We start from the raw sequence: 27,685 nt of genomic DNA on the forward strand, positions 1-27,685 counted from the left end.
ACACATACTGTACAATACTGTAAACGGAAAAAAACGGGGAGCCAACTTTAAAACTGGTGTAATGTGCTCCCGCCCTTGTAAAATGGAACATTCTGTTGCACGATGTCATCTAAGGAATGAAAAAAACATATACTATACAGTACTGTAAACGGAAAAAAACGGGGAGCCAACTTTAAAACTTTAAAACTGGTGTAATGTGCTCCCGCCCTTGTAAAATGAAACATTCTGTTGCACGATGTCATCTAAGGAATGCAGAAAACATATACTGTACAATACTGTAAATGGAAAAAAACGGGGAGCCAACTTTAAAACTTTAAAACTGGTGTAATATGCTCCCGCCCTTGTAAAATGGAACATTCTGTTGCACGATGTCATCTAAGGAACGGAAAAAACATATACTGTACAGTACTGTAAACGGAAAAAAACGGGGAGCCAACTTTAAAACTTTAAAACTGGTGTAATGTGCTCCCGCCCTTGTAAAATGGAACATTCTGTTGCACGATGTCATCTAAGGAACGCAAAAAACACATACTGTACAATACTGTAAACGGAAAAAAACGGGGAGCCAACTTTAAAACTGGGGTAATGTGCTCCCGCCCTTGTAAAATGGAACATTCTGTTGCACGATGTCATCTAAGGAACGGAAAAAACATATACTGTACAGTACTGTAAACGGAAAGAAAACGGGGAGCCAACTTTAAAACTTTAAAACTGGTGTAATGTGCTACCGCCCTTGTAAAATGGAACATTCTGTTGCACGATGTCATCTAAGGACCGAAAAAAACATATACTGTACAGTACTGTAAACGGAAAAAAACGGGGAGACAACTTTAAAACTGGGGTAATGTGCTCCCGCCCTTGTAAAATGGAACATTCTGTTGCACGATGTCATCTAAGGAACGAAAAAAACATATACTGTACAGTACTGTAAACGGAAAAAAACGGGGAGCCAACTTTAAAACTTTAAAACTTGTGTAATGTGCTCCCGCCCTTGTAAAATGGAACATTCTGTTGCACAATGTCATCTAAGGAACGAAAAAAACATATACTGCACAGTACTGTAAACGGAAAAAAACGGGGAGCCAACTTTAAAACTGGTGTAATATGCTCCCGCCTTTGTAAAATGGAACATTCTGTTGCACGATGTCATCTAAGGAACGAAAAAAACATATACTGTACAGTACTGTAAACGGAAAAAAACGGGGAGCCAACTTTAAAACTGGTGTAATGTGCTCCCGCCCTTGTAAAATGAAACATTCTTTTGCACAATGTCATCTAAGGAACGAAAAAAACATAAACTGTACAGCACTGTAAACGGAAAAAAACGGGGAGCCAACTTTAAAACTGGGGTAATGTGCTCCCGCCTTTGGAAAATGGAACATTCTGTTGCACAATGTCATCTAAGGAACGAAAAAAACATATACTGTACAGTACTGTAAACGGAAAAAAACGGGGAGCCAACTTTAAAACTGGGGTAATGTGCTCCCGCCTTTGGAAAATGGAACATTCTGTTGCACAATGTCATCTAAGGAACGAAAAAAACATATACTGCACAGTACTGTAAACGGAAAAAAACGGGGAGCCAACTTTAAAACTGGTGTAATATGCTCCCGCCTTTGTAAAATGGAACATTCTGTTGCACGATGTCATCTAAGGAACGAAAAAAACATATACTGTACAGTACTGTAAACGGAAAAAAACGGGGAGCCAACTTTAAAACTGGTGTAATGTGCTCCCGCCCTTGTAAAATGAAACATTCTTTTGCACAATGTCATCTAAGGAACGAAAAAAACATAAACTGTACAGCACTGTAAACGGAAAAAAACGGGGAGCCAACTTTAAAACTGGGGTAATGTGCTCCCGCCTTTGGAAAATGGAACATTCTGTTGCACAATGTCATCTAAGGAACGAAAAAAACATATACTGTACAGTACTGTAAACGGAAAAAAACGGGGAGCCAACTTTAAAACTGGTATAATGTGCTCCCGCCCTTGTAAAATGAAACATTCTTTTGCACAATGTCATCTAAGGAACGAAAAAAACATAAACTGTACAGCACTGTAAACGGAAAAAAACGGGGAGCCAACTTTAAAACTGGGGTAATGTGCTCCCGCCTTTGTAAAATGGAACATTCTGTTGCGCGATGTCATCTAAGGAACGAAAAAAACATATACTGTACAGTACTGTAAACGGAAAAAAACGGGGAGCCAACTTTAAAACTTTAAAACTGGTGTAATGTGCTCCCGCCCTTGTAAACTGAAACATTCTGTTGCACGATGTCATCTAAGGAACGAAAAAAAAATATACTTTACAGTACTGTAAACGGAAAGAAACGGGGAGCCAACTTTAAAACTGGTGTAATGTGCTCCCGCCCTTGTAAAATGGAACATTCTGTTGCACGATGTCATCTAAGGAACGCAGAAAACATATACTGTACAATACTGTGAACGGAAAAAAACGGGGAGCCAACTTTAAAACTGGGGTAATGTGCTCCCGCCCTTGTAAAATGGAACATTCTGTTGCACGATGTCATCTAAGGAACGAAAAAAAACATATACTGTACAGTACTGTAAACGGAAAGAAACGGGGAGACAACTTTAAAACTGGGGTAATGTGCTCCCGCCCTTGTATAATGGAACATTCTGTTGCACGATGTCATCTAAGGAACGCAAAAAACATATACTGTACAATACTGTAAACAGAAAAAAACGGGGAGCCAATTTTAAAACTGGTGTAATGTGCTCCCGCCCTTGTAAAATGGAACATTCTGTTGCACGATGTCATCTAAGGACCGAAAAAAACATATACTGTACAGTACTGTAAACGGAAAAAAACGGGGAGCCAACTTTAAAACTTTAAAACTGGTGTAATGTGCTCCAGCCCTTGTAAACTGGAACATTCTGTTGCACGATGTCATCTAAGGAACGCAAAAAACATATACTGTACAATATTGTAAACGGAAAAAAACGGGGAGCCAACTTTAAAACTGGGGTTATGTGCTCCCGCCCTTGTAAAATGGAACATTCTGTTGCACAATGTCATCTAAGGAACGAAAAAAAACATATACTGTACAATACTGTAAACGGAAAGAAACGGGGAGCCAACTTTAAAACTGGTGTAATGTGCTCCCGCCTTTGTAAAATGGAACATTTTGTTGCACGATGTCATCTAAGGAACGAAAAAAACATATACTGTACAGTACTGTAAACGGAAAAAAACGGGGAGCCAACTTTAACATTTTGACAACTGGTCTGGAAGTGGATGACTTTGAAACGTGACTCGTTTCAGTCAGTGATCCGTTCCAAAAGACCACTCATGTTTTCCATAAAACAATCACGTCAAAGCAGGAGTGTTTAAGTTGTTTTCATCCAGGGCCGCTTGTAACGGTCAATAAAATGTGAATTAGCCCATGGATTTCATCATTGCATGTACATTTTTACGTTCACCGTAAAAATAAAAAATAAAAATCTCATTTTACAGTGAAAATTGGCAACAGATTTTTAAAATTTAATTATTTTTTTTTTTTTTACAACATAATACTATACAATAAAAACATACAAAATCTGATTTTACAGTGAATATTAGCAACAGATTTTTTAAATTTAATTTAATGTTTTTTTTTTGTTTTTTTTTTACAAAATATTACAATAAAAAAAATAAAAACAACTCTCATTTTAAAGTGAATATTGGCAACATATTTTTAAAATTTCATTTAATTTTTTTAAAACTTTTTTTTACAACATATTACTATAAAATAAAAAAAATAAAAAAATCTTATTTTACAGTGAATATTGGTAACAGATTTTTTAAATTTAATTTAATTTTTTTTTTCACAACGTATTACTATAAAATAAAAAAATTTAAAAATCGGATTTTACAGATTATTTTAAAATTTAATTTTTTTTACAACATTACTATAAAAAATGATTTTACAGTGAAAATTGGCAACATATTTTTTTATTTAATTTAATTTGTTTTATTTTTTACAACTAATTACTATAAAATAAAAAAATGAAAAAATCTGATTTTACAGTGAATATTAGCAACAGATGTTTTTAATTTAATTAAATGTTTTAATTTTTTTTACAACATATTACTATAAAATAACAAAATAAAAAAATCTCATTTTACAGTTAATATCGGCAACAGATTTTTTTAATTTAATTGAATTTTTTAAATATTTTTTACAACATATTACTATAAAATAGAACAATAAAAAAATCTGATTTTACAGTGAATATTGGCAACAGATTTTTTTGCATTTAATTATTTTTATATTTTATTTTTTACAACATATTACTATAAAATAAAATAAAATAAAAAACTGATTTTACAGTGAAAATTAGCAACATATTTTTTAAAATTTCATTTAATTCTTTTTTACAACATATTATTATAAAATAAAACAATTAAAAAATGGTTTTACAGTGAATATTGGCAACCGATTTTTTTAAATGTAATTTTATTTTTTTATACAACATATTACTATAAAATAAAAAAATAAAAAATTGTTTATAGGGTAATAACTGGGACAAACAAAAAAATAAATAAATAAAATAAAAATCTGATTTTACAGTGAATATTGGCAACAGATTTCTTTAATTTAATTTAATTTCTTAATTTTTTTTTACAACATATTACTATAAAATAACAAAATAAAAAAATCTCATTTTACAGTTAATATCGGCAACCGATTTTTTTAATTTAATTTAATTTTTTTATATTTTTTACAACATATTACTATAAAATAGAACAATAAAATAATCTGATTTTACAGTGAATATTGGCAACAGATTTTTTGCATTTAATTATTTTTTTTAATTTTTTTTTTTTACAACATATTACTATAAAATAAAACAAATAAAAAAAACTGATTTTACAGTGAAAATTAGCAACATATTTTTTAAATTTCATTTAATTCTTTTTTACAACATATTATTATAAAATAAAACAATTAAAAAATGATTTTACAGTGAATATTGGCAACCGATTTTTTAAATGTAATTTATTTTTTTATACAACATATTACTATAAAATAGAAAAATAAAAATTAGTTTTTAGGGTAATAATTGGGACAAAAAATAAATAAAATAAAATAAAAATCTGATTTTACAGTGAATATTGGCAACAGATTATTTTAATAAATTTTTTTTTTTACAACATATTACTATAAAATAAAAAATAAAAAATCTGATTTTATAGTGAATATTGGCAACAGATTTATTTAATTTAATTTAATGTTTTTAATTGTTTTTTTTACAACACATTAATATAAAATAAAAAAAATAAAAATCAGATTTTACAGTGAATATTGGCAACAGATTTTTTTAATTTAATTTTATTTATTTTTTTTTTTTTTTTTACAACATATTACTATAAAATAAAAAAATAAAAAATCAGATTTGACAGTGAATATTTGCAACAGATTTTTTAAATTTAATTTAATTTTTTAATATTTTTTTTACAACATATTACTATAAAATAAAAAAATAAAAAACTTAATTTACAGTGAATATTGGCAACAGATTTTTTTAATTTAATCTTTTTTTTTTCTTTTTCTTTTTTTTACACCGCTTTAAAAAACAAACAAGTACCACTTTTTTACTGTAAAAAAAAAGGGGTACCGTTTTTCCATTTAGAGTAATAAACAATAAAAACAAAAACTGGCAGAATTTTACCATAAAAAAACAGTGGTAATTTTTTTTAATTTTTTGGACGAGTTCGCTTACTGCAGGTGCTGCTGGGTGAATGTGAATGCCTGCTGTTTAAAGCCCTGAACCGGAAGTAGAAGTGCCACGTCCTATTTGAGCCGTCCATAGCGTTACTACTTGTATAGTTCCTTAATTTATCACTCCAAGCAACGTTTGTAAGTTTTACAATACAACTAAAACAATACTTACTTACTAAACCGTCCTCATTCATCAGATGTTTACTGTTAAAAACAGTGGTAAAGTAATATTCTGTAAAAAAAAATAAAAAAATGTAAATTTTACCGCAAATTAAATTGTCATTCTGACAGTCTACCATTTGTTGTGCTATGGCGCCATCTTTTGGACGGATTCTCTCACTGCAGGTGTTGCTGGGTGAATCTGAATTTTCCGCTTTTTAAAGTTCTGAACCTGAAGTAGATGTGCCATTTCCTCTTCGAGCCGTCCATAGCGTTACTACTCATTTAGTTCCGTCGTTCATCGCTCCAAACAGCGTTTGTAAGTTTTACAATATAACTAAAACAATTCTTACTTACTTAACCGTCCCATGTGTGATGTTTGTAGGAGTGTTTTCAGCAGCTCATTCGACAGATTTTGGGAGAAAGTCAAGACGAGACAAAGGAGCAAAAGGGAAGGGAAGCGTCCGCCTTGGTTGAGAGCATAACAAAAACTGGCGTTTATCAAAAGGATTTCAGTGAAAATGTGCTGAAAGATGCATTTAATATTTGTTAACGCCTTAAAAACATTACGGTTCCTCCGTAATCTCTGCTGAGTCAGCAGCTTCTTCTTCTTCTCTGCCATGAAGCAAGGCGGGAGGTTTCAGCACGTCCTCTTTTAAGACCTGACGACACGTCCTCAGCTCCTCTATTGCCTGAAGACTAACGCGGCACCTTTCACCCATGACGGTTCCACTCAGCGGGGCTCGGGGCCTCGGGGCCCTGGAAAGGTGGCTCCGACCCAGGAGGCGTTCAGTATGTCGGTGCACGCTGGGAAAAAGGACGTTTGTCACTAATTTGACAAGGCGCGGATTGCAATATTGACATAATGATTAACCCTTAGTAGGCTGTTGAAAAATACAACAACAATATCATCAACTGTAAAAACAAAAAAAAAACAAAAAAAAAAACTGGCAGGCAGAATTTTGCCCTGAAATTTAAATGTGCAAATTATAAAATGTTATTTTCACAGGGCACTTCTGGTGACTGCTACCATTTTTTTGTATATTGTTTGTATATTGTTTGTATACCGTAAAATCTATGGTCCTTGTTTTAACAGCGCATTACGGTAAATTATTTTTTTTATTTTTACAGTAGAATTCTGGCAACTGAGCTGACTTTTTTTTTTTTTTTTTTTTTTTGCATCATAAAATCTACAGTTGTTTTTACAGTGCGTTACTGTAAATTTACAGCAATTGAGTTGCCGTTTTTTTTTTTACAATAGAATGTACCATTTTTGTTCTTACAGTGTATGATTGTGAATAGAAAAACACTTTATTTTTCCGGTAAAATTAAAGCAAATGAGCAGTTAATTTTTTTTACAATACAATTTACATTCTTTTTACAGTACAATACTGAAGATTTACCTATTAACTTCTTTTTATAGTAAAACTCCGGCAACTGAGCTGCCAGTTATTACTTTTTTATTGTTTTTAAACTATAAAACCTACAGTTATTGTTCCTACAGTGCTATACTGTAGTGGGAACATTTTTTATTTTTAAGGTAAAATTACAGGAAAATAACCAATTTTTTATTACAAAAAAAATCTACATTCATTGTTTTTAAAGTACATTACTGTAAATTGAAAAACACTTTGGGCGTTACAATGGTTGTTTTATTTTAAAAAATGTCAAAATTGTACCACTTTTATTATTACAGTAACATTCTGGTGACTGAGCTGCCCATTTTTTATTTTTATTTTTTTCTACAGTGCATAACTGTAAATTTAAAGTTGCCAATTTTTCACAAAATTTTAAATATTTTTTTTTTTACAGTGTATGATTGTGAATGGAAAAGTGCTTTATTTTTATAGTAAAATTAAATCAAATGAGCAGCCAATTTTTCCACGCTAAAATTTACATGAGTTTTTTTTAAAGTACAACACCGACATTTGAAAAACACTTTATTTTTATGGTAAAATCACGGCAACTCAGCTGCCAGTTATTACTTACAGTGCTATACTGTAGTTTGAAAAATATTTATTTTTAAGGTAAAATTACAGGAAACGACCTGACAGTTTTTTTCTTACAATACAATCTGCATTTGTTGTTTTTACAGTACATTACTGTAAATTGACAAACACTTTATTTTTATTGACAAATTTTGGCAACTGCATTGCCAGTTTTTTACTGTAAAAAATGTTTGTTTTATCAAAAATGTAAAAATTGTACCACTTCTTTTTTTACAGTAAAAGTCTGGCGACTGAGCTGCTCTTTTTAAAAAAATTTTTTTTTTTAATTTGACCATAAAACCTACAGTTATTGTTCCTACAGTGCTATACTGTAGTGGGAACATTTTTTATTTTTAAGGTAAAATTACAGGAAAATAACCAATTTTTTATTACAAAAAAAAAATCGACATTCATTGTTTTTAAAGTACATTACTGTAAATTGAAAAACACTTTATTTTTATTTTAAAATTTGGGCGTTACAATGGTTGTTTTATAAAAAAAATAAATGTCAAAATTGTACCACTTTTATTGTTACAGTAACATTCTGGTGACTGAGCTGCCCATTTTTTTTTAAATTTTTTTTTACAGTGCATAACTGTAAATTTAAAGTTGCCAATTTTTCACAAAATTTTAAATATTTTTTTTTTTACAGTGTATGATTGTGAATGTAAAAGCGCTTTATTTTTATGGTGAAATTAAATCAAATGAGCAGCCAATTTTTCACGCTTAAATTTACATGAGTTTTTTTAAGAGTACAACACCGACATTTGAAAAACACTTTATTTTTATGGTAAAACCACGGCAACTGAGCTGCCAGTTATTACTTTTTTTTCTTTTTTCTTTTTACCATAAAACCTACAGTTGAAATATATTTATTTTTAAGGTAAAATTACAGGAAACGACCTGACAGTTTTTTTTTTTTTACAATACAATCTGCATTTGTTGTTTTTACAGTACATTACTGTAAATTGAAAAACACTTTATTTTTATTGACACATTTTGGCAACTGCATTGCCAGTTTTTTACTGCAAAAAATGTTTGTTTTATCAAAAATGTAAAAATTGTACCACTTCTTTTTTTTACAGTAAAAGTCTGGCGACTGAGCTGCTCTTTTAAAAAAAAAAAAAATTTAATTTGACCATAAAACCTACAGTTATTGTTCCTACAGTGCTATACTGTAGTGGGAACATTTTTTTATTTTTAAGGTAAAATTACAGGAAAATAACCAATTTTTTATTACAAAAAAAAAAATCTACATTCATTGTTTTTAAAGTACATTACTGTAAATTGAAAAACACTTTATTTTTATTTTAAAATTTGGGCGTTACAATGGTTGTTTTATAAAAAATAAATGTCAAAATTGTACCACTTTTATTGTTACAGTAACATTCTGGTGACTGAGCTGCCCATTTTTTTTAAAATTTTTTTTTACAGTGCATAACTGTAAACTTAAAGTTGCCAGTTTTTCACAAAAAAGTTTAAATATTTTTATTTTTACAGTGTATGATTGTGAATGTAAAAGCGCTTTATTTTTATGGTAAAATTAAATCAAATGAGCAGCCAATTTTTCACGCTAAAATTTACATGAGTTTTTTTTAGAGTACAACACCGACATTTGAAAAACACTTTATTTTTATGGTAAAACCACGGCAACTGAGCTGCCAGTTATTACTTTTTTTTCTTTTTTCTTTTTACCATAAAACCTACAGTTGAAATATATTTATTTTTAAGGTAAAATTACAGGAAACGACCTGACAGTTTTTTTTTTTTACAATACAATCTGCATTTGTTGTTTTTACAGTACATTACTGTAAATTGAAAAACACTTTATTTTTATTGAAAAATTTTGGCAACTGCATTGCCAGTTTTTTTTACTGTAAAAAATGTTTGTTTTATCAAAAATGTAAAAATTGTACCACTTCTTTTTTTTACAGTAAAAGTCTGGCGACTGAGCTGCCCTTTTTAAAAAAAAATAAAAAATTAATTTGACCATAAAACCTACAGTTATTGTTCCTACAGTGCTATACTGTAGTGGGAACATTTTTTATTTTTAAGGTAAAATTACAGGAAAATAACCAATTTTTTATTACAAAAAAAAAATCTACATTCATTGTTTTTAAAGTACATTACTGTAAATTGAAAAACACTTTATTTTTATTTTAAAATTTGGGCGTTACAATGGTTGTTTTATAAAAAAAATAAATGTCAAAATTGTACCACTTTTATTGTTACAGTAACATTCTGGTGACTGAGCTGCCCATTTTTTTTTAATTTTTTTTTACAGTGCATAACTGTAAATTTAAAGTTGCCAATTTTTCACAAAATTTTAAATATATTTTTTTTACAGTGTATGATTGTGAATGTAAAAGCGCTTTATTTTTATGGTAAAATTAAATCAAATGAGCAGCCAATTTTTCCACGCTAAAATTTACATGAGTTTTTTTTAGAGTACATTTGAAAAACACTTTATTTTTATGGTAAAATCACGGCAACTCAGCTGCCAGTTATTACTTTTTTTTCTTTTTTCTTTTTACCATAAAACCTACAGTTGAAATATATTTATTTTTAAGGTAAAATTACAGGAAACGACCTGACAGTTTGTTTTTTTTACAATACAATCTGCATTTGTTGTTTTTACAGTACATTACTGTAAATTGAAAAACACTTTATTTTTATTGACAAATTTTGGCAACTGCATTGCCAGTTTTTTACTGCAAAAAATGTTTGTTTTATCAAAAATGTAAACATTGTAACACTTCTTTTTTTACAGTAAAAGTCTGGCGACTGAGCTGCCCTTTTTAAAAAAAAATAAAAAATTAATTTGACCATAAAACCTACAGTTATTGTTCCTACAGTGCTATACTGTAGTGGGAACATTTTTTTATTTTTAAGGTAAAATTACAGGAAAATAACCAATTTTTTATTACAAAAAAAAAATCTACATTCATTGTTTTTAAAGTACATTACTGTAAATTGAAAAACACTTTATTTTTATTTTAAAATTTGGGCATTACAATGGTTGTTTTATAAAAAAAATAAATGTCAAAATTGTACCACTTTTATTGTTACAGTAACATTCTGGTGACTGAGCTGCCCATTTTTAAAAAAAATTTTTTTTACAGTGCATAACTGTAAACTTAAAGTTGCCAGTTTTTCACAAAAAAGTTTAAATATTTTTTTTTTTACAGTGTATGATTGTGAATGGAAAAGCGCTTTATTTTTATGGTGAAATTAAATCAAATGAGCAGCCAATTTTCCACGCTAAAATTTACATGAGTTTTTTTTAGAGTACAACACCGACATTTGAAAAACACTTTATTTTTATGGTAAAATCACGGCAACTCAGCTGCCAGTTATTACTTACAGTGCTATACTGTAGTTTGAAAAATATTTATTTTTAAGGTAAAATTACAGGAAACGACCTGACAGTTTTTTTTTTTTACAATACAATCTGCATTTGTTGTTTTTACAGTACATTACTGTAAATTGACAAACACTTTATTTTTATTGACAAATTTTGGCAACTGCATTGCCAGTTTTTTACTGCAAAAAATGTTTGTTTTATCAAAAATGTAAAAATTGTACCACTTCTTTTTTTACAGTAAAAGTCTGGCGACTGAGCTGCCCTTTTTAAAAAAAAAATTAAATTAAATTTGACCATAAAACCTACAGTTATTGTTCTTACAGTGCTATACTGTAGTAGTCAAATTTTAAATTTTTAAGGTAAAATTACAGGAAACCACCTGCCAGTGTTTTAAAAAATCTTCATTTGTTTTACAGTACTTTAATATAAATTAAAAAACACTTTATTTTAATTTTAAAATTAGCAAGTTTTTTACCGTAAAAAATGATCGTTTTATAATATTTTTTTTCAATTTTACCACTTTTATTTTTATAGTAAAACTCTGGCGACTGACTTTTTTTTTGGAGTTGTGCAAATAATCCTCATGCTCTCGGTCATGCGCAAGGATGTGCAAACAAATGGTGTTGCCAGGTGACCGGGAATAAAGTCGCAGGGAATAACAGGCGGATGTGGCGCGGCTGCAAATTGAGCGCTGCGCCGTCCAAGTCAAGCGTTTGTGCGGTGAGATGCTTTTCCAAGCAGAGCGGAAGAAAATCCCCATTCTAACGTGCACTGGACCCTCCGGAGGCGTGTGGCCACGAGTCAACGATAGCAGCTCTGCCACGTCCTCTCACTCGCTTCCCCCCTGGCAACAAACCCTACTCTAATTTTACTGAAAAAACAGGATTATTATTAATAAATGTACTATTTCCATACTTTACCACCTTCATAATGCATTTTATGAACACATTTAAAGGCCTCTAAACATAAAATAACAACCAATAAGTAGCCTTGAGTGTGTAGAGCGCTATGGTTGTCACCCGGCCACTACAACAGATCCACTACCTGGAAATACTTAATCAGTTCCTGGGTATTTCTTATAAGTTAGCTTTGATGCGCTGAAACCACGGCCGTAAGTGGTTCTGCCCAAACTTGGTCCACTTGGTAGTCGCAGCTACGACCAATAGGTGTGTTGTTAGCATATACATTAATATTTGTATCGATTATCACAACATATTAGAATAACTTTTATTTATTTGAAAACCGGTGCTGAACGTTACACATTTTTGGTAATTTTGTGTGTGTCATTAAATGTTATTTGTTTGTTAGTAATTTTTTTTATATAATATTTAAAAATTGATGATTTTGCTGTGCAGGTGTTACATTTAGTCTCATTCCAACGCAGTTGCACTTCCAAGACATTAGATGGCAGTACTGTATAGGAAGCTGAACGTGTTACGTCGCGCCCTACAAAGTGTTGATACTGTAAGTTCATTTTTGTATTTTAAATCGAAATTCAAATGAACCAAATTTGTGTTTTTTTCAATTTCAATTCAATGACCGAAACAAACATTAACCGAGTTGATCACCGACTCTATTTGTTAAATAATATGTTCCAATTTACCATTTTTTTTTGCGAAGACTTGTCGCTAACTATCAAATCAAATCAAACTTTATGTATAAAGCGCTTTTCATACATAAAGTAAATGCAACGCAAAGTACTTTACAAACTTAAAAATAATACTCCGATGACCCAGACACCTCATTATCGCACACACACAAATTGAGCCAATGTAACTATAAAAAAACAAGAAATATGTGGCGACGTACTCCAAATAAGTCTTTATTTAACAAACTGGTGTAATGTGAGCCCGCCTTCTGGTCTCCAACCGGACCTAACGGCACTTGCCAGGCAGCTATCGAAATGTGGCACCGTTTGATTTTACGTGACTCGGAACCTTAAAAAAACATTTCTATACCAAAAAAGACCCTTAAAATCGAGCCAATTTAGATATTTTAAAACTGGTGTAATGCGAGCCCGCCTTCTGGTCTCCAACCGGACCTGACGTCACGTGCCAGGCAGCTATCAAAACGTGGCACCGTTTGATTTTACGTGACTCGGAACCGTAAAAAACATTTCTATGCCATAAGAAGACCCTTAAAATCGAGCCAATTTAGAGATTTTAAAACTGGTGTAATGCGAGCCCGCCTTCTGGTCTCCAACCGGACCTGACGTCACTTGCCAGGCAGCTATCGAAACGTGGCACCGTTTGATTTTACGTGACTCGGAACTTAAAAAAAAACATTTGTATACCATAAGAAGACCCTTAAAATCAAGCCAATTTAGAGATTTTAAAACTGGTGTAATGTGAGCCCGCCTTCTGGCCTCTAACCGGACCTGACGTCACGTGCATGACAGTTATTAAAATGTGGCACCGTTTGATTTTACGTGACTCGGAACTTTAAAAAAACATTTCTATACCATAAAAAGACCCTTAAAATCGAGCCAATTTAGAGATTTTAAAACTGGTGTAATGCAAGCCCGCCTTCTGGTCTCCAACCGGACCTGACGCCACGTGCCAGGCAGCTATCGAAACGTGGCACCGTTTGATTTTACGTGACTCGGAACTTTAAAAAAACATTTCTATACCATAAGAAGACCCTTAAAATCGAGCCAATTTAGAGATTTTAAAACTGGTGTAATGTGAGCCCGCCTTCTGGCCTCTAATCGGACCTGACGTCGCGTGCATGACAGTTATTAAAATGTGGCACCGTTTGATTTTACGTGACTCGGAACCATAAAAAAACATTTCTATACCATAAGAAGGCCCTTAAAATCGAGCAAATGTAGAGATTTTAAAACTGGTGTTATGTGAGCCCGCCTTCTGGTCTCTAACCGGACCTGACGTCACGTGCATGACAGTTATTAAAATGTGGCACCGTTTGATTTTACGTGACTCGGAACCATAAAAAAACATTTCTATACCATAAGAAGACCCTTAAAATCGAGCCAATTTAGAGATTTTAAAACTTGTGTAATGTTAGCCCGCCTTTTGGTCTTTGTCAGCTAAAAGCTAAGAAGGCCCAATACCGTAAAAAACATTTATAAACCATAAGAACACCCTTAAAATTGAGCCAATGCAGACCTTTTAAAACTGGTGTAATGTGAGCCCGCCTTTTGGTCTTTGTCAGCTGATAGATAAGAAGGCCCATTACCGTAAACACATTTCTAAACCTTAAGAAAACCCTTAAAATTGAGCCAATTCAGAGGTTGTAAAACTGGTGTAATGTGAGCCCGCCTTCTGGTCTTTGTCAGCTGAAAGATAAGAAGGCCCAATATCGTAAAAAATGCATAAACCATAAGAATACCCTTAAAATTGAGCCAATGCAGATATTTTAAAACTGGTATAATATAAATGTGAGTCCGCCTTCTGGTCTTTGTCAGCTGAAAGATAAGAAGGCCCAATATCGTAAACAAATGTATAAACTATAAGAATACCCTTAAAATTGAGCCAATGCAGACATTTTAAAACTGGTATAATGTGAGCCCGCCTTTTGGTCTTGGTCAACTGAAAGATAAGAAGGTCCAATACCGTAAAAAACATTATAAACCATTAGAAGACCCTTAGAATTGAGCCAATGCAGAGATTTTAAAACTGGTGTAATGTGAGCCCGCCTTTTGGTCTTTGTCAGCTAAAAGATAAGAAGGCCCAATACTGTAAAAAACATTTATAAACCATAATAAGTCCCTTAAAACTGAGCCAAGACCCTTAAACTGCTCAGTGACTTTGTGGTTAGAGTGTCCGCCCTGAGACTGGAAGGTCGGGAGTTCAAACCACGGCCGAGTCATACCAAAGACTACACAAACGGCACCCATTGCCTCCCTGCTTGGCACTCAGCATCAAAGGTTGAAATCGGGGGTTAAATCACCAAATGATTCCCGAGCGCGGCCACCGTTGCTGCCCACTGCTCCCCTCACCTGAACATGGGGATGGGTCAAATGCAGAGGATCATTTCACCACACTTAGTGCGTGTGTGACTATTGTTGGGACTTTAACTTTAGCTTTAAAATTGAACAAATGTAGAGATTTTCAAACTGGTATAATGTGAGCTGAAAGATAAGAAGGCCCAATACCGTAAACAACATTTATAAACCATAAGAAGACCCTTAAAATTGAGCCAATGCAGAGATTTTAAAACTGGTGGTGTGAGCCCGCCTTTTGGTCTTTGTCAGCTGAAAGATAAGAACGCCCAATACCGTAACACACACATTATAAGCCAGTAGAAGACCCTTAGAATTGAGCCAATGCAGAGATTTTAAAACTGGTGTAATGTGAGCCCGACTTTTGGTCTTTGTCAGCTGAAAAAAAAGAAGGCCCATTACCGTAAAAACATTTATAAACCATAAGAAGACCCTTAAAGTTGAGCCAATGCAGAGACTTTAAAACTGGTGTAATGTGAGCCCGCCTTTTGGTCTTTGTCAGCTGAAAGATAAGAAGGCTCAATATCATAAACAAACATTATAAACCATTAAGAAGACTCTTAGAATTGAGCCAATGCAGATATTTTAAAACTGGTGTAATGTGAGCCCGCCTTTTGGTCTTTGTCAGCTGAAAGATAAGAAGGCCCAATACCATAAAAACATTTATAAACCATAAGAATACCCTTAAAATTGAGCCAATGTGGAGATTTTAAAACTGGTGTAATGTGAGCTCGCCTTTTGGTCTTTGTCAGCTGAAAGATAAGAACGCCCAATACCGTAAAACAAACATTATAAGCCATTAGAAGACCCTTAGAATTGAGCCAATGCAGAGATTTTAAAACTGGTGTAATGTGAGCCCGCCTTTTGGTCTTTGTCAGCTGAAAAAAAAGTAGGCCCATTACCGTAAAAACATTTATGAACCATAAGAAGACTCTTAAAGTTGAGCCAATGCAGAGACTTTAAAACTGGTGTAATGTGAGCCCCCCTTTTGGTCTTTGTCAGCTGAAAGATAAGAAGGCCCAATACCGTAAACAAACATTATAAACCATTAAGAAGACCCTTAGAATTGAGCCAATGCAGAGATTTTAAAACTGGTGTAATGTGAGCCCGCCTTTTGGTCTTTGTCAGCTGAAAGATAAGAAGGCCCAATACCGTAAAAAACATGTATAAACCTTAAGAATGCCTTTAAAATTGAGCCAATGCAGAGATTTTAAAACTGTTGTAATGTGAGCCCGCCGTTTGGTCTTTGTCAGCTGAAAGATAAGAATGCCCAATACCGTAAAAAAAACCTTTATAAACCGTAAGAAGACCCTTAAAATTGAGCCAATGTGGAGATTTTAAAACTGGTATAATGTGAGTCCGTCTTCTGGTCTTTGTCAGCTGAAAGATAAGAAGGCCCAATATCGTAAACAAATGTATAAACCATAAGAATACCCTTAAAATTGAGCCAATGCAGAGATTTTAAAACTGGTGTAATGTGAGCCCGCCTTTTGGTCTTTGTCAGCTGAAAAAAAAGAAGGCCCATTACCGTAAAAACATTTATAAACCATAAGAAGACTCTTAAAATTGAGCCAATGCAGACATTTTAAAACTGGTATAATGTGAGCCCGCCTTTTGGTCTTGGTCAACTGAAAGATAAGAAGGTCCAATACCGTAAAAAACATTATAAACCATTAGAAGACCCTTAGAATTGAGCCAATGCAGAGATTTTAAAACTGGTGTAATGTGAGCCCGCCTTTTGGTCTTTGTCAGCTAAAAGATAAGAATGCCCAATACCGTAAAAAACATTTATAAACCATAATAAGTCCCTTAAAACTAAGCTGAAACCCTTAAACTGCTCAGTGACCTTGTGGTTAGAGTGTCCGCCCTGAGACTGGAAGGTCGGGAGTTCAAACCCCGGCCGAGTCATACCAAAGACTACACAAACGGGACCCATTGCCTCCCTGCTTGGCACTCAGCATCAAAGGTTGAAATCGGGGGTTAAATCACCAAATGATTCCCGAGCGCGGCCACCGCTGCTGCCCACTGCTCCACTCACCTGAACATGGGGATGGGTCAAATGCAGAGGATCATTTCACCAGACTTAGGGTGTGTGTGAGACTATCATTGGGACTTTAACTTTAGCTTTAAAATTGAACCAATGTAGAGATTTTCAAACTGGTATAATGTGAGTTGAAAGATAGGAAGGCCCAATACCGTAAACAACATTTATAAACCATAAGAAGACCCTTAAAATTGAGCCAATGCAGAGATTTTAAAACTGGAGTAATGTGAGGCCGCCTTTTGGTTTTCGTCAGCTGTAAGATAAGAAGGCCCAACACCGTAAAAACATTTATAAACCATAAGAAGACCCTCAAAGTTGAGCCAATGCAGATACTTTAAAACTGGTGTAGTGTGAGCCCGCCTTTTGGTCTTTGTCAGCTGAAAGATAAGAACACCCAATACCGTAAAACAAACATTATAAGCCATTAGAAGACCCTTAGAATTGAGCCAATGCAGATATTTTAAAACTGGTGTAATGTGAGCCCGCCTTTTGGTCTTTGTCAGCTGAAAAATAAGAAGGCCTATTACCGTAAAAACATTTATAAACCATAAGAAGACCCTTAAAGTTGAGCCAATGCAGAGACTTTAAAACTGGTGTAATATGAGCCGGTCTTTTGGTCTTTGTCAGCTGAAAGATAAGAAGGCCCAATACCGTAAACAAACATTATAAGCCATTAAGAAGACCCTTAGAATTGAGCCAATGCAGAGATTTTAAAACTGGTATAATGTGAGCCCGCCTTTTGGTCTTTGTCAGCTGAAAGATAAGAAGGCCCAATACCGTAAACAAACATTATAAACCATTGAAAAGACCCTTAGAATTGAGCCAATGCAGATATTTTAAAACTGGTGTAATGTGAGCCCGCCTTTTGGTCTTTGTCAGCTAAAAGATAAGAAGGCCCAATACCGTAAAAACATTTATAAACCATAATAAATCCCTTAAAACTGAGCCAAGACCCTTAAACTGCTCAGTGGCCTTGTGGTTAGAGTGTCCGCCCTGAGACTGGAAGGTCGGGAGTTCAAACCCCGGGAGTTCAAACCCAGAGTCATACCAAACACTACACAAACGGGACCCATTGCCTCCCTGTTTGGCACTCAGCATCAAAGGTTGAAATCGGGGGTTGAATCACCAAATGATTCCCGAGCGCGGCCACCGTTGCTGCCCACTGCTCCCCTCACCTGAACATAGGGATGGGTCAAATGCAGAGGATCTTTTCACCACACTGAGTGCGTGTGTGAGACTATCATTGGGACTTTAACTTTAGCTTTAAAATTGAACCCATGCAGAGATTTTCAAACTGGTATAATGTGAGCTGAAAGATAGGAAGGCCCAATACCGTAAACAACATTTATAAACCATAAGAAGACTCTTAAAGTTGAGCCAATGCAGAGACTTTAAAACTGGTGTAATGTGAGCCCGCCTTTTGGTCTTTGTCAGCTGAAAGATAAGAAGGCCCAATATCGTAAACAAATGTATAAACCATAAGAATACCCTTAAAATTGAGCCAATGCAGACATTTTAAAACTGGTATAATGTGAGCCCACCTTTTGGTCTTTGTCAGCTGAAAGATAAGAACACCCAATACCGTAACACACACATTATAAGCCAGTAGAAGACCCTTAGAATTGAGCCAATGCAGAGATTTTAAAACTGGTGTAATGTGAGCCCGCCTTTTGGTCTTTGTCAGCTGAAAAAAAAGAAGGCCCATTACCGTAAAAACATTTATAAACCATAAGAAGACCCTTAAAGTTGAGCCAATGCAGAGACTTTAAAACTGGTGTAATGTGAGCCCGCCTTTTGGTCTTTGTCAGTTTAAAGATAAGAAGGCCCAATACCGTAAACAAACATTATAAACCATTGAAAAGACCCTTAGAATTGAGCCAATGCAGATATTTTAAAACTGGTGTAATGTGAGCCCGCCTTTTAGTCTTTGTCAGCTGAAAGATAAGAAGGCCCAATACCGTAAAAAACATGTATAAACCATAAGAATACCTTTAAAATTGAGCCAATGCAGAGATTTTAAAACTGTTGTAATGTGAGCCCGCCATTTGGTCTTTGTCAGCTGAAAGATAAGAATGCCCAATACCGTAAAAAAAAAACATTTATAAACCATAAGAAGAACCTTAAAATTGAGCCAATGCGGAGATTTTAAAACTGGTGTAATGTGAGCCCGCCTTCTGGTCTTTGTCAGGAGACGTGCCGCTGACTTTTGGAGTAGTGGTAAAGGTGAAAATAACCTTTTTAGGGAGACCAGAAAGCAGGGCGTCACAAGAATCTAATACGACTTGTAATAAAAGCGTCGCCGTGTTGCCCTGAGAGAGAATCGGGCGAACTCTGGTTATATTCTTAAGATGATCAAATCTTATTTTTGTTAGATTTTTTTAATGTGGTATAGAATTAAGGTCAGAGTCGACAACCATGCCCGGATTTGATGGAGTTTAAGACAATGATTGTAGTTTGGATATGCCAAGTGGAATCATATAAATATCACAAAGAATCGGACCTAAACTAAACTGAACTAGGTGATGGACTGATGTGTTTCATTGGACTAAGACCAAGAGTGAAGTTAAAAACCAGTTCTGCTATTTGTGGATCCCCTTGGTGTATAAGTCCCTGGCAATTAAAGGACTCTTCTTGGTCTTCTTGTAGATCCTCCTGCAGGGCAGGAACCCCGGCGTGGTTTGGGAGTACACGCTGCCCCGCGCCGAGAGGAAGCCCGACTACAGCTGGGGCGTGGTGCGCTCCGACTGTTCCGCTCCATGCGCCGGAGGTGAGCTGGTGTTTGGGTGTGAGGTCTCAGCGTTTGTCTTTTGAGGGCTAGCCCTGTGATCGGGAAGGACGACTTTTACGTCCGGAACCTTTTACCCCCGAGAGCTTCTCCTGGTATCGGTCTGGGTGAAGGGTGGTTTGTTTTGCCGCCCGTCCAAACTGGGGGTGAGGACCAAGTCGTCCGTACTTCCTGTTTTACATTCTTGTGAGGGTAAAGAAATTAGACGGCGTTTATTTTGTTGTTGTGGCACTCTTGGGGAGAACCAGACCGAGTTCACAAACCCATCGAGTCATCGGGACAAGAGAAAAAGAACTATAAAAAAACAAGAAATATGTGGCGACGTACTCCAAATAAGTCTTTATTCAACAAACTGGTGTAATGTGAGCCCGCCTTCTGGTCTCCAACCGGACCTAACGTCACTTGCCAGGCAGCTATCGAAACGTGGCACCGTTTGATTTTACGTGACTCGGAACTTTAAAATAACATTTGTATACCATAAGAAGACCCTTAAAATCGAGCCAATTTGGAGATTTTAAAACTGGTGTAATGTGAGCCCGCCTTCTGGCCTCTAACCGGACCTGACGTCACGTGCATGACAGTTATTAAAATGTGGCACTGTTTGATTTTACGTGACTCGGAACCGTAAAAAACATTTCTATACCATAAGAAGACCCTTAAAATCGAGCCAATTTAGAGATTTTAAAACTGGTGTAATGCGAGCCCGTCTTCTGGTCTCCAACCGAACCTGACGTCACGTGCCAGGCAGCTATCAAAATGTGGCACCGTTTGATTTTACTAGACTCGGAACCGTAAAAAACATTTCTATACCATAAGAAGACCCTTAAAATCGAGCCAATTTAGAGATTTTAAAACTTGTGTAATGCGAGCCCGCCTTCTGGTCTCCAACCGGACCTGACGTCACATACCAGGCAGCTATCAAAATGTGGCACCGTTTGATTTTACGTGACTCGGAACCGTAAAAAACATTTCTATACCATAAGAAGACCCTTAAAATTGAGCAAATGTAGAGATTTTAAAACTTGTGTAATGCGAGCTAGCCTTCTGGTCTCCAACCGGACCTGACGTCACGTGCCAGGCAGCTATCGAAATGTGGCACCGTTTGATTTTACGTGACTCGGAACCGTAAAAAAACATTTCTATATCATAAGAAGACCTTTGAAATCGAGCAAATGTAGAGATTTTAAAACTGGTGTAATGTGAGCCCGCCTTCTGGCCTCTAACCGGACCTGACGTCACGTGCATGACAGTTATTAAAATGTGGCACCGTTTGATTTTACGTGACTCGGAACCATAAAAAAACATTTCTATACCATAAGAAGACCCTTAAAATCGAGCCAATTTAGAGATTTTAAAACTGGTGTAATGTGAGCCCGCCTTCTGGTCTCCAACCGGACTTGACGTCACGTGCCAGACAGCTATCGAAATGTGGGACCGTTTGATTTTACATGACTCGGAACCGTAAAAAACATTTCTATACCCTAAGAAGACCCTTAAAATCGAGCCAATTTAGAGATTTTAAAACTGGTGTAATGTGAGCCCGTCCTTCTGGTCTCCAACCGGACCGGACGTCACGTGAACTGAGTTCACAAACCCATCGATTCATCGGGACAAGAGAAAAAGTACTATAAAAAAAAACAAGAAATATGTGGCGACGTACTCCAAATAAGTCTTTATTTTAAAACTGGTGTAATGTGAGCCCGCCTTCTGGTCTCCAACCGGACCTGACGTCACTTGCCAGGCATCTATCGAAACGTGGCACCGTTTGATTTTACGTGACTCGGAACCGTAAAAAACATTTCTATACCATGGGAAGACCCTTAAAATCGAGCCAATTTAGAGATTTTAAAACTGGTGTAATGCAAGTCCGCCTTCTGGTCTCCAACCGGACCTGACGTCACGTGCCAGGCAGCTATCGAAATGTGGGACCGTTTGATTTTACGTGACTCGGAACCGTAAAAGACATTTCTATACCATAAGAAGACCCTTAAAAGTGAGCAAATGTAGAGATTTTAAAACTGGTGTAATGCAAGTCCGCCTTCTGGTCTCCAACCGGACCTGACGTCACGTGCCAGGCAGCTATCGAAACGTGGCACCGTTTGATTTTACGTGACTCGGAACCTTAAAAAAACATTTCTATACCATGAGAAGACCCTTAAAATAGAGCCAATTTAGAAATTTTAAAACTGGTGTAATGTGAGCCCGCCTTCTGGTCTCCAACCGGACCTGACGTCACGTGCATGACAGTTATCAAAATGTGGCACTGTTTGATTTTACGTGACTCGTAACCATAAAAAACATTTCTATTCCCTAAGAAGACCCTTAAAATCGAGCCAATTTAGAGATTTTAAAACTGGTGTAATGTGAGCCCGTCCTTCTGGTCTCCAACCGGACCGGACGTCACGTGAACTGAGTTCACAAACCCATCGATTCATCGGGACAAGAGAAAAAGTACTATAAAAAAACAAGAAATATGTAGCGACGTACTCCAAATAAGTCTTTATTTTAAAACTGGTGTAATGTGAGCCCGCCTTCTGGTCTCCAACCGGACCTGACGTCACTTGCTGAGACGTTTCGATATAGATTTAGAAAACATCGCTTTTATTTTGAGAAAATCTGCAACGGAAACGCAGCTTGGAAACGAGCTGTGAAGCCAAATGCTGCTGCTCGAGTCCCGACTAGAACCAGGAAATACGACCATATTAGTCCGGTGCCTAGGTCTCTACACTGGCTTCCTGTCGCTCAGAGGACGGACTGTTCATGGTCTCTGACACGTGAACCATCTCCAGCTCTGAGAACCTCAGGGAGCTGGTGCCTAGAACCAGGACCAAACATTTCAGTTTCATACTCCTAAAAGGTGGAATAGTCTCCCCGAAGATGTGAGACGTGCCTGGTGTACAAATTGCCTTTCCTTTGCCGTTTGACTCTTTGTTCGGTAGTTTGCGGGGGGTGACTTTAATACTGTGTCTGCATCTCGGTCGTAGGTCGTATCTCCACCAAGGCCATTTGTCTGCAGGACCAGAAAGTCCACGTCAACTCCAGCATGTGCAACCCGCTTACCAGACCTACCCTGGGTTCTCACCTGTGCAACACCCAGCCCTGCCCTGCATAGTAAGTGTGTGTGTGTGTGTGTGTGTGTGTTCGTACAGTCACCTTGAGGGGACCTCTGACGGTACGGGGACAAAAAAACAGGTCCTGTCAGGTTCAAACACTGATGACGTCCATTAAACAAGACAAGAGGCAAACAATCAAACAGAGACAGAATTCAATTTGGACTCAATATATTGAGGAGAGTCGGTGTCGACCTGTAACCTCTTACAGTGTCTCAGCACGCTCTGCCCAAAGATTGCACTTCTTCTTTATTTGACTTTCTCCCCCCATCTCACCACAGCTGCTTTTAGAGGGAAGTGGGTCGTAAACAGCGTTGCCTTTGGTTACCATCCATCCATCTTCTTCCGCTTATCCGAGGTCGGGTCGCGGGGGCAGCAGCCTAAGCAGGGAAGCCCAGACTTCCCTCTCCCCAGCCACTTCGTCCAGCTCTTCCCGGGGGACCCCGAGGCGTTCCCAGGCCGGCCGGGAGACATAGTCTTCCCAACGTGTCCTGGGTCTTCCCCGCGGCCTCCTACCGGTCGGACGTGCCCTAAACACCTCCCTAGGGAGGCGTTCGGGTGGCATCCTGACCAGATGCCCGAACCACCTCATCTGGCTCCTCTCCATGTGGAGGAGCAGCGGCTTTACTTTGAGCTCCCCCCGGATGGCAGAGCTTCTCACCCTATCTCTAAGGGAGAGCCCCGCCACCCGGCGGAGGAAACTCATTTCGGCCGCTTGTACCCGTAATCTTGTCCTTTCGGTCATAACCCAAAGCTCATGACCATAGGTGAGGATGGGAACGTAGATCGACCGGTAAATTGAGAGCTTTGCCTTCCGGCTCAGCTCCTTCTTCACCACAACGGACCGATACAGCGTCCGCATTACTGAAGACGCCGCACCGATCCGCCTGTCGATCTCACGATCCACTCTTCCCTCACTCGTGAACAAGACTCCGAGGTACTTGAACTCCTCCACTTGGGGGCAAGATCTCCTCCCCAACCCGGAGATGGCACTCCACCCTTTTCCGGGCGAGAACCATGGACTCGGACTTGGAGGTGCTGATTCCCATCCCAGTCGCTTCACACTCGGCTGCGAACCGATCCAGTGAGAGCTGAAGATCCTGGCCAGATGAAGCCATCAGGACCACATCATCTGCAAAAAGCAGAGACCTAATCCTGCAGCCACCAAACCAGATCCCCTCAACGCCCTGACTGCGCCTAGAAATTCTGTCCATAAAGGTTATGAACAGAATCGGTGACAAAGGGCAGCCTTGGCGGAGTCCAACCCTCACTGGAAACGTGTCCGACTTACTACCGGCAATGCGGACCAAGCTCTGGCACTGATCGTACAGGGAGCGGACCGCCACAATCAGACAGTCCGATACCCCGTACTCTCTGAGCACTCCCCACAGGACTTCCCGAGGGACACGGTCGAATGCTTTCCTCAAGTCCACAAAACACATGTAGACTGGTTGGGCAAACCCCCATGCACCCTCAAGGACCCTGCCGAGAGTATAGAGCTGGTCCACAGTTCCACGACCAGGACGAAAACCACACTGTTCCTCCTGAATCCGAGGTTCGACTATCCGGCGTAGCCTCCTCTCCAGTACACCTGAACAGACCTTACCGGGAAGGCTGAGGAGTGTGATCCCACGATAGTTAGAACACACCCTTCTTAAAGAGAGGAACCACCACCCCGGTCTGCCAATCCAGAGGTACCCGCCCCCGATGTCCACGCGGGTTACCGAACAGTTCAAAAGAAGAGGTCGTAAAATAGTTCAAAAAGAGTTCCATAAAATAGTTCAAAAAGAGTTCGTCTGGAAATTGGGCAGATCCTTGGTTCCCTCCACTTTGAAGTCCTTGGGCCAGAACAACATCCTTCTGTTGATTACCATACATGGGAGAAAACAGAAAACCCTTCCTGTGGCTCTCCCCCTTACACGGTGGAGTTTTACTCTTGGTAGGCCTCAAAGACAGTCCCTGGAACTCATTTCAACACAAAGTTTTTTGTGATAACTTACAATTATTCTAACAGGTCCTCGAAAGGGAAACCTTTCTAAATGATAGTCAGATCCATTCTGAAGATGCCTAAAGGATTTTTTAAGTTTTGGCCCATAAAACATGTTTACTGGTTAGTTTTCAGTGCGCGACATTTGCACAGCAGCCCCCTCGTCGGGCTGTAGCTATAGCTGTAGCTATAGCTATTATCTGAGGATCATGTCATATTTAATTTGATTAATTTTTTTAAAGGTCAAATGTGTGTGAATTATGCAAAATTATTTAAATTTGGTCCCCAATTTGGCCATTTTACCCAAAAAATTTTTATGCCTCCACAACCTGTAGAAAGGGTGGTCCCCACAAGTCACGATCCAAAACTTAGTCCCCATTCCAAATGATAACCAGTATGTGTGTGTGTGTGTCTCACCCTGTGGGGCCCTACCTTTGGACAACACCGTTGTGGAGCCTGAAAACGGTGCTAGCAAAAAGGGGGGGGGGACCTATTTGAACATCGCACAATTTTTCATTCATCACCCACAAACATTTGTAAGTTTTACAATGTAACTACAACAATTCGTACTTACCAAATCGTCCCAGGGAGCGTTTTGGTGCATATTTGTGAGAGCGCTTTTTTGCAATGTAATCAAGCTACTGGAATAAAGTAAACAAATGGCAATATAATCAAAAGCTGGCGTCGTTAGCGTTAGCTAAAATGCTAACAGGTTTACGAGTGTCTGTGTTGGTGTTATTAACTTATTATTTTTGTATTGTTTCACAAATTGCTCAGTAAATTCACCAAAACGTCACCGTGGAGTAATTGAGTCTGTTTTGCTGATTGGAAAGCTAGCTTCTGTTTTGTTTGATCAGCCATTTTACTGCCGTGTTCCAGACACCGTTTAGAAAACATTTTTCTTTATAACATTTAGTGGGTGGGGCTTATACACTCTATAGTCTGCAAAACACAGTAAGGAGAAAAAGCTGTACCAATAATAATAATACAATTTTTCACCACTAAGGTTTGATATGTAACGTCTGTTTGTAGCATTTGAAAAACAAATATCTAAATATCCCGCGCATAATTAGATTTACAAATTTTGAACACAATTTAAAAAAATGTTTTATTACTTTGCGTATTTTTTCTCTTTTTTCTGATATTTTGCGGGTTCACAAAAAAACACAATGACGATGACTTCTGTTTTGTTTGATCAGCCGTTTTACTGCCCTGTTAAAAACACCGTTTGTAAACAATTAAGGTATGTAAATAAACACTTACTGAATATTTCTTTGTCAATAACTAATTTCAAAACTTATATATCTGTGACTTATAGTCAGGTGCGTCTTATATATGGAAAAAACATTTTTCTTATAACATTTAGTGGGTGGGGCTTATACACTCTATAGTCTGCAAAACACAGTAAGGAGAAAAAACTGTACCAATAATAGTAATACAATTTTTTACGCATAACTTACAGCTACCACTAAAGTTTGATATGTAACGTCTGTTTGTAGCATTTGAAAAACAAATATCTAAATATCCCGCGCATAATTAGATTTACAAATTTTGTACACAATTTAAAAAAATGTTTTATTACTTTGCGTATTTTTTCTCTTTTTTCTGATATTTTGCGGGCTCACAAAAAACACAATGACTTCTGTTTTGTTTGATCAACCATTTTACTGCCCTGTTAAAAACACAGTTTGGAAACAATTAAGGTATGTAAATAAACACTTACTGAATATTTCTTTGTCAATAACTAATTTCAAAACTTATATATCTGTGACTTATAGTCAGGTGCGTCTTATATATGGAAAAAACATTTTTCTTATAACATTTAGTGGGTGGGGCTTATACACTCTATAGTCTGCAAAACACAGTAAGGAGAAAAAGCTGTACCAATAATAATAATACAATTCTTCACGTATAACTTACAGCCACCACTAAGGTTTGATATGTAACGTCTGTTTGTAGCATTTAAAAAACAAATATCTAAATACCCCGCGCATAATTAGATTTACAAATTTTGTACACATTTAAAAAAAAATGTTTTATTACTTTGCGTATTTTTTCTCTTTTTTCTGATATTTTGCGGGTTCACAAAAAACACAATGACGATGACTTCTGTTTTGTTTGATCAGCCGTTTTACTGTCCTGTCAAAAACCCAGTTTGGAAACAATTAAGGTATGTAAATAAACACTTACTGAATATTTCTTTGTCAATAACCAATTTCAAAACTTATATATCTGTGACTTATAGTCAGGTGCGTCTTATATATGGAAAAAACATTTTTCTTATAACATTTAGTGGGTGGGGCTTATACACTCTATAGTCTGCAAAACACAGTAAGGAGAAAAAACTGTACCAATAATAGCAATACAATTTTTTACGCATAACTTACAGCTACCACTAAGGTTTGATTTGTAACGTCTGTTTGTAGCATTTAAAAAACAAATATCTAAATATCCCGCGCATAATTAGATTTACACATTTTGTACACAATAAAAAAAAAAAATCGTAATACTTTGCGTATTTTTGCTCTTTTTTCTAACATTTTGCGGGCTAACAAAAGA

The 27,685-nt window shown here is 36.5% G+C and overlaps 1 protein-coding gene across 1 annotated transcript in view; it reads left to right on the forward strand.

Annotated features, from left to right (window-relative positions):
* Positions 1 to 27,685, forward strand: part of adamts18 (ADAM metallopeptidase with thrombospondin type 1 motif, 18) — a 217,421-nt gene that overhangs the window by 155,666 nt on the left and 34,070 nt on the right. Inside the window, exons 17-18 of the mRNA XM_061963659.1 lie at positions 19,891 to 20,011; positions 23,014 to 23,140. Coding sequence (XP_061819643.1) covers positions 19,891 to 20,011; positions 23,014 to 23,140 — 248 coding nt within the window. The remainder of the gene's footprint in view (positions 1 to 19,890; positions 20,012 to 23,013; positions 23,141 to 27,685) is intronic.

This window comes from Nerophis lumbriciformis, linkage group LG06, assembly GCF_033978685.3.
Source record: "Nerophis lumbriciformis linkage group LG06, RoL_Nlum_v2.1, whole genome shotgun sequence".
Taxonomy (NCBI): Eukaryota; Metazoa; Chordata; class Actinopteri; order Syngnathiformes; family Syngnathidae; genus Nerophis; species Nerophis lumbriciformis.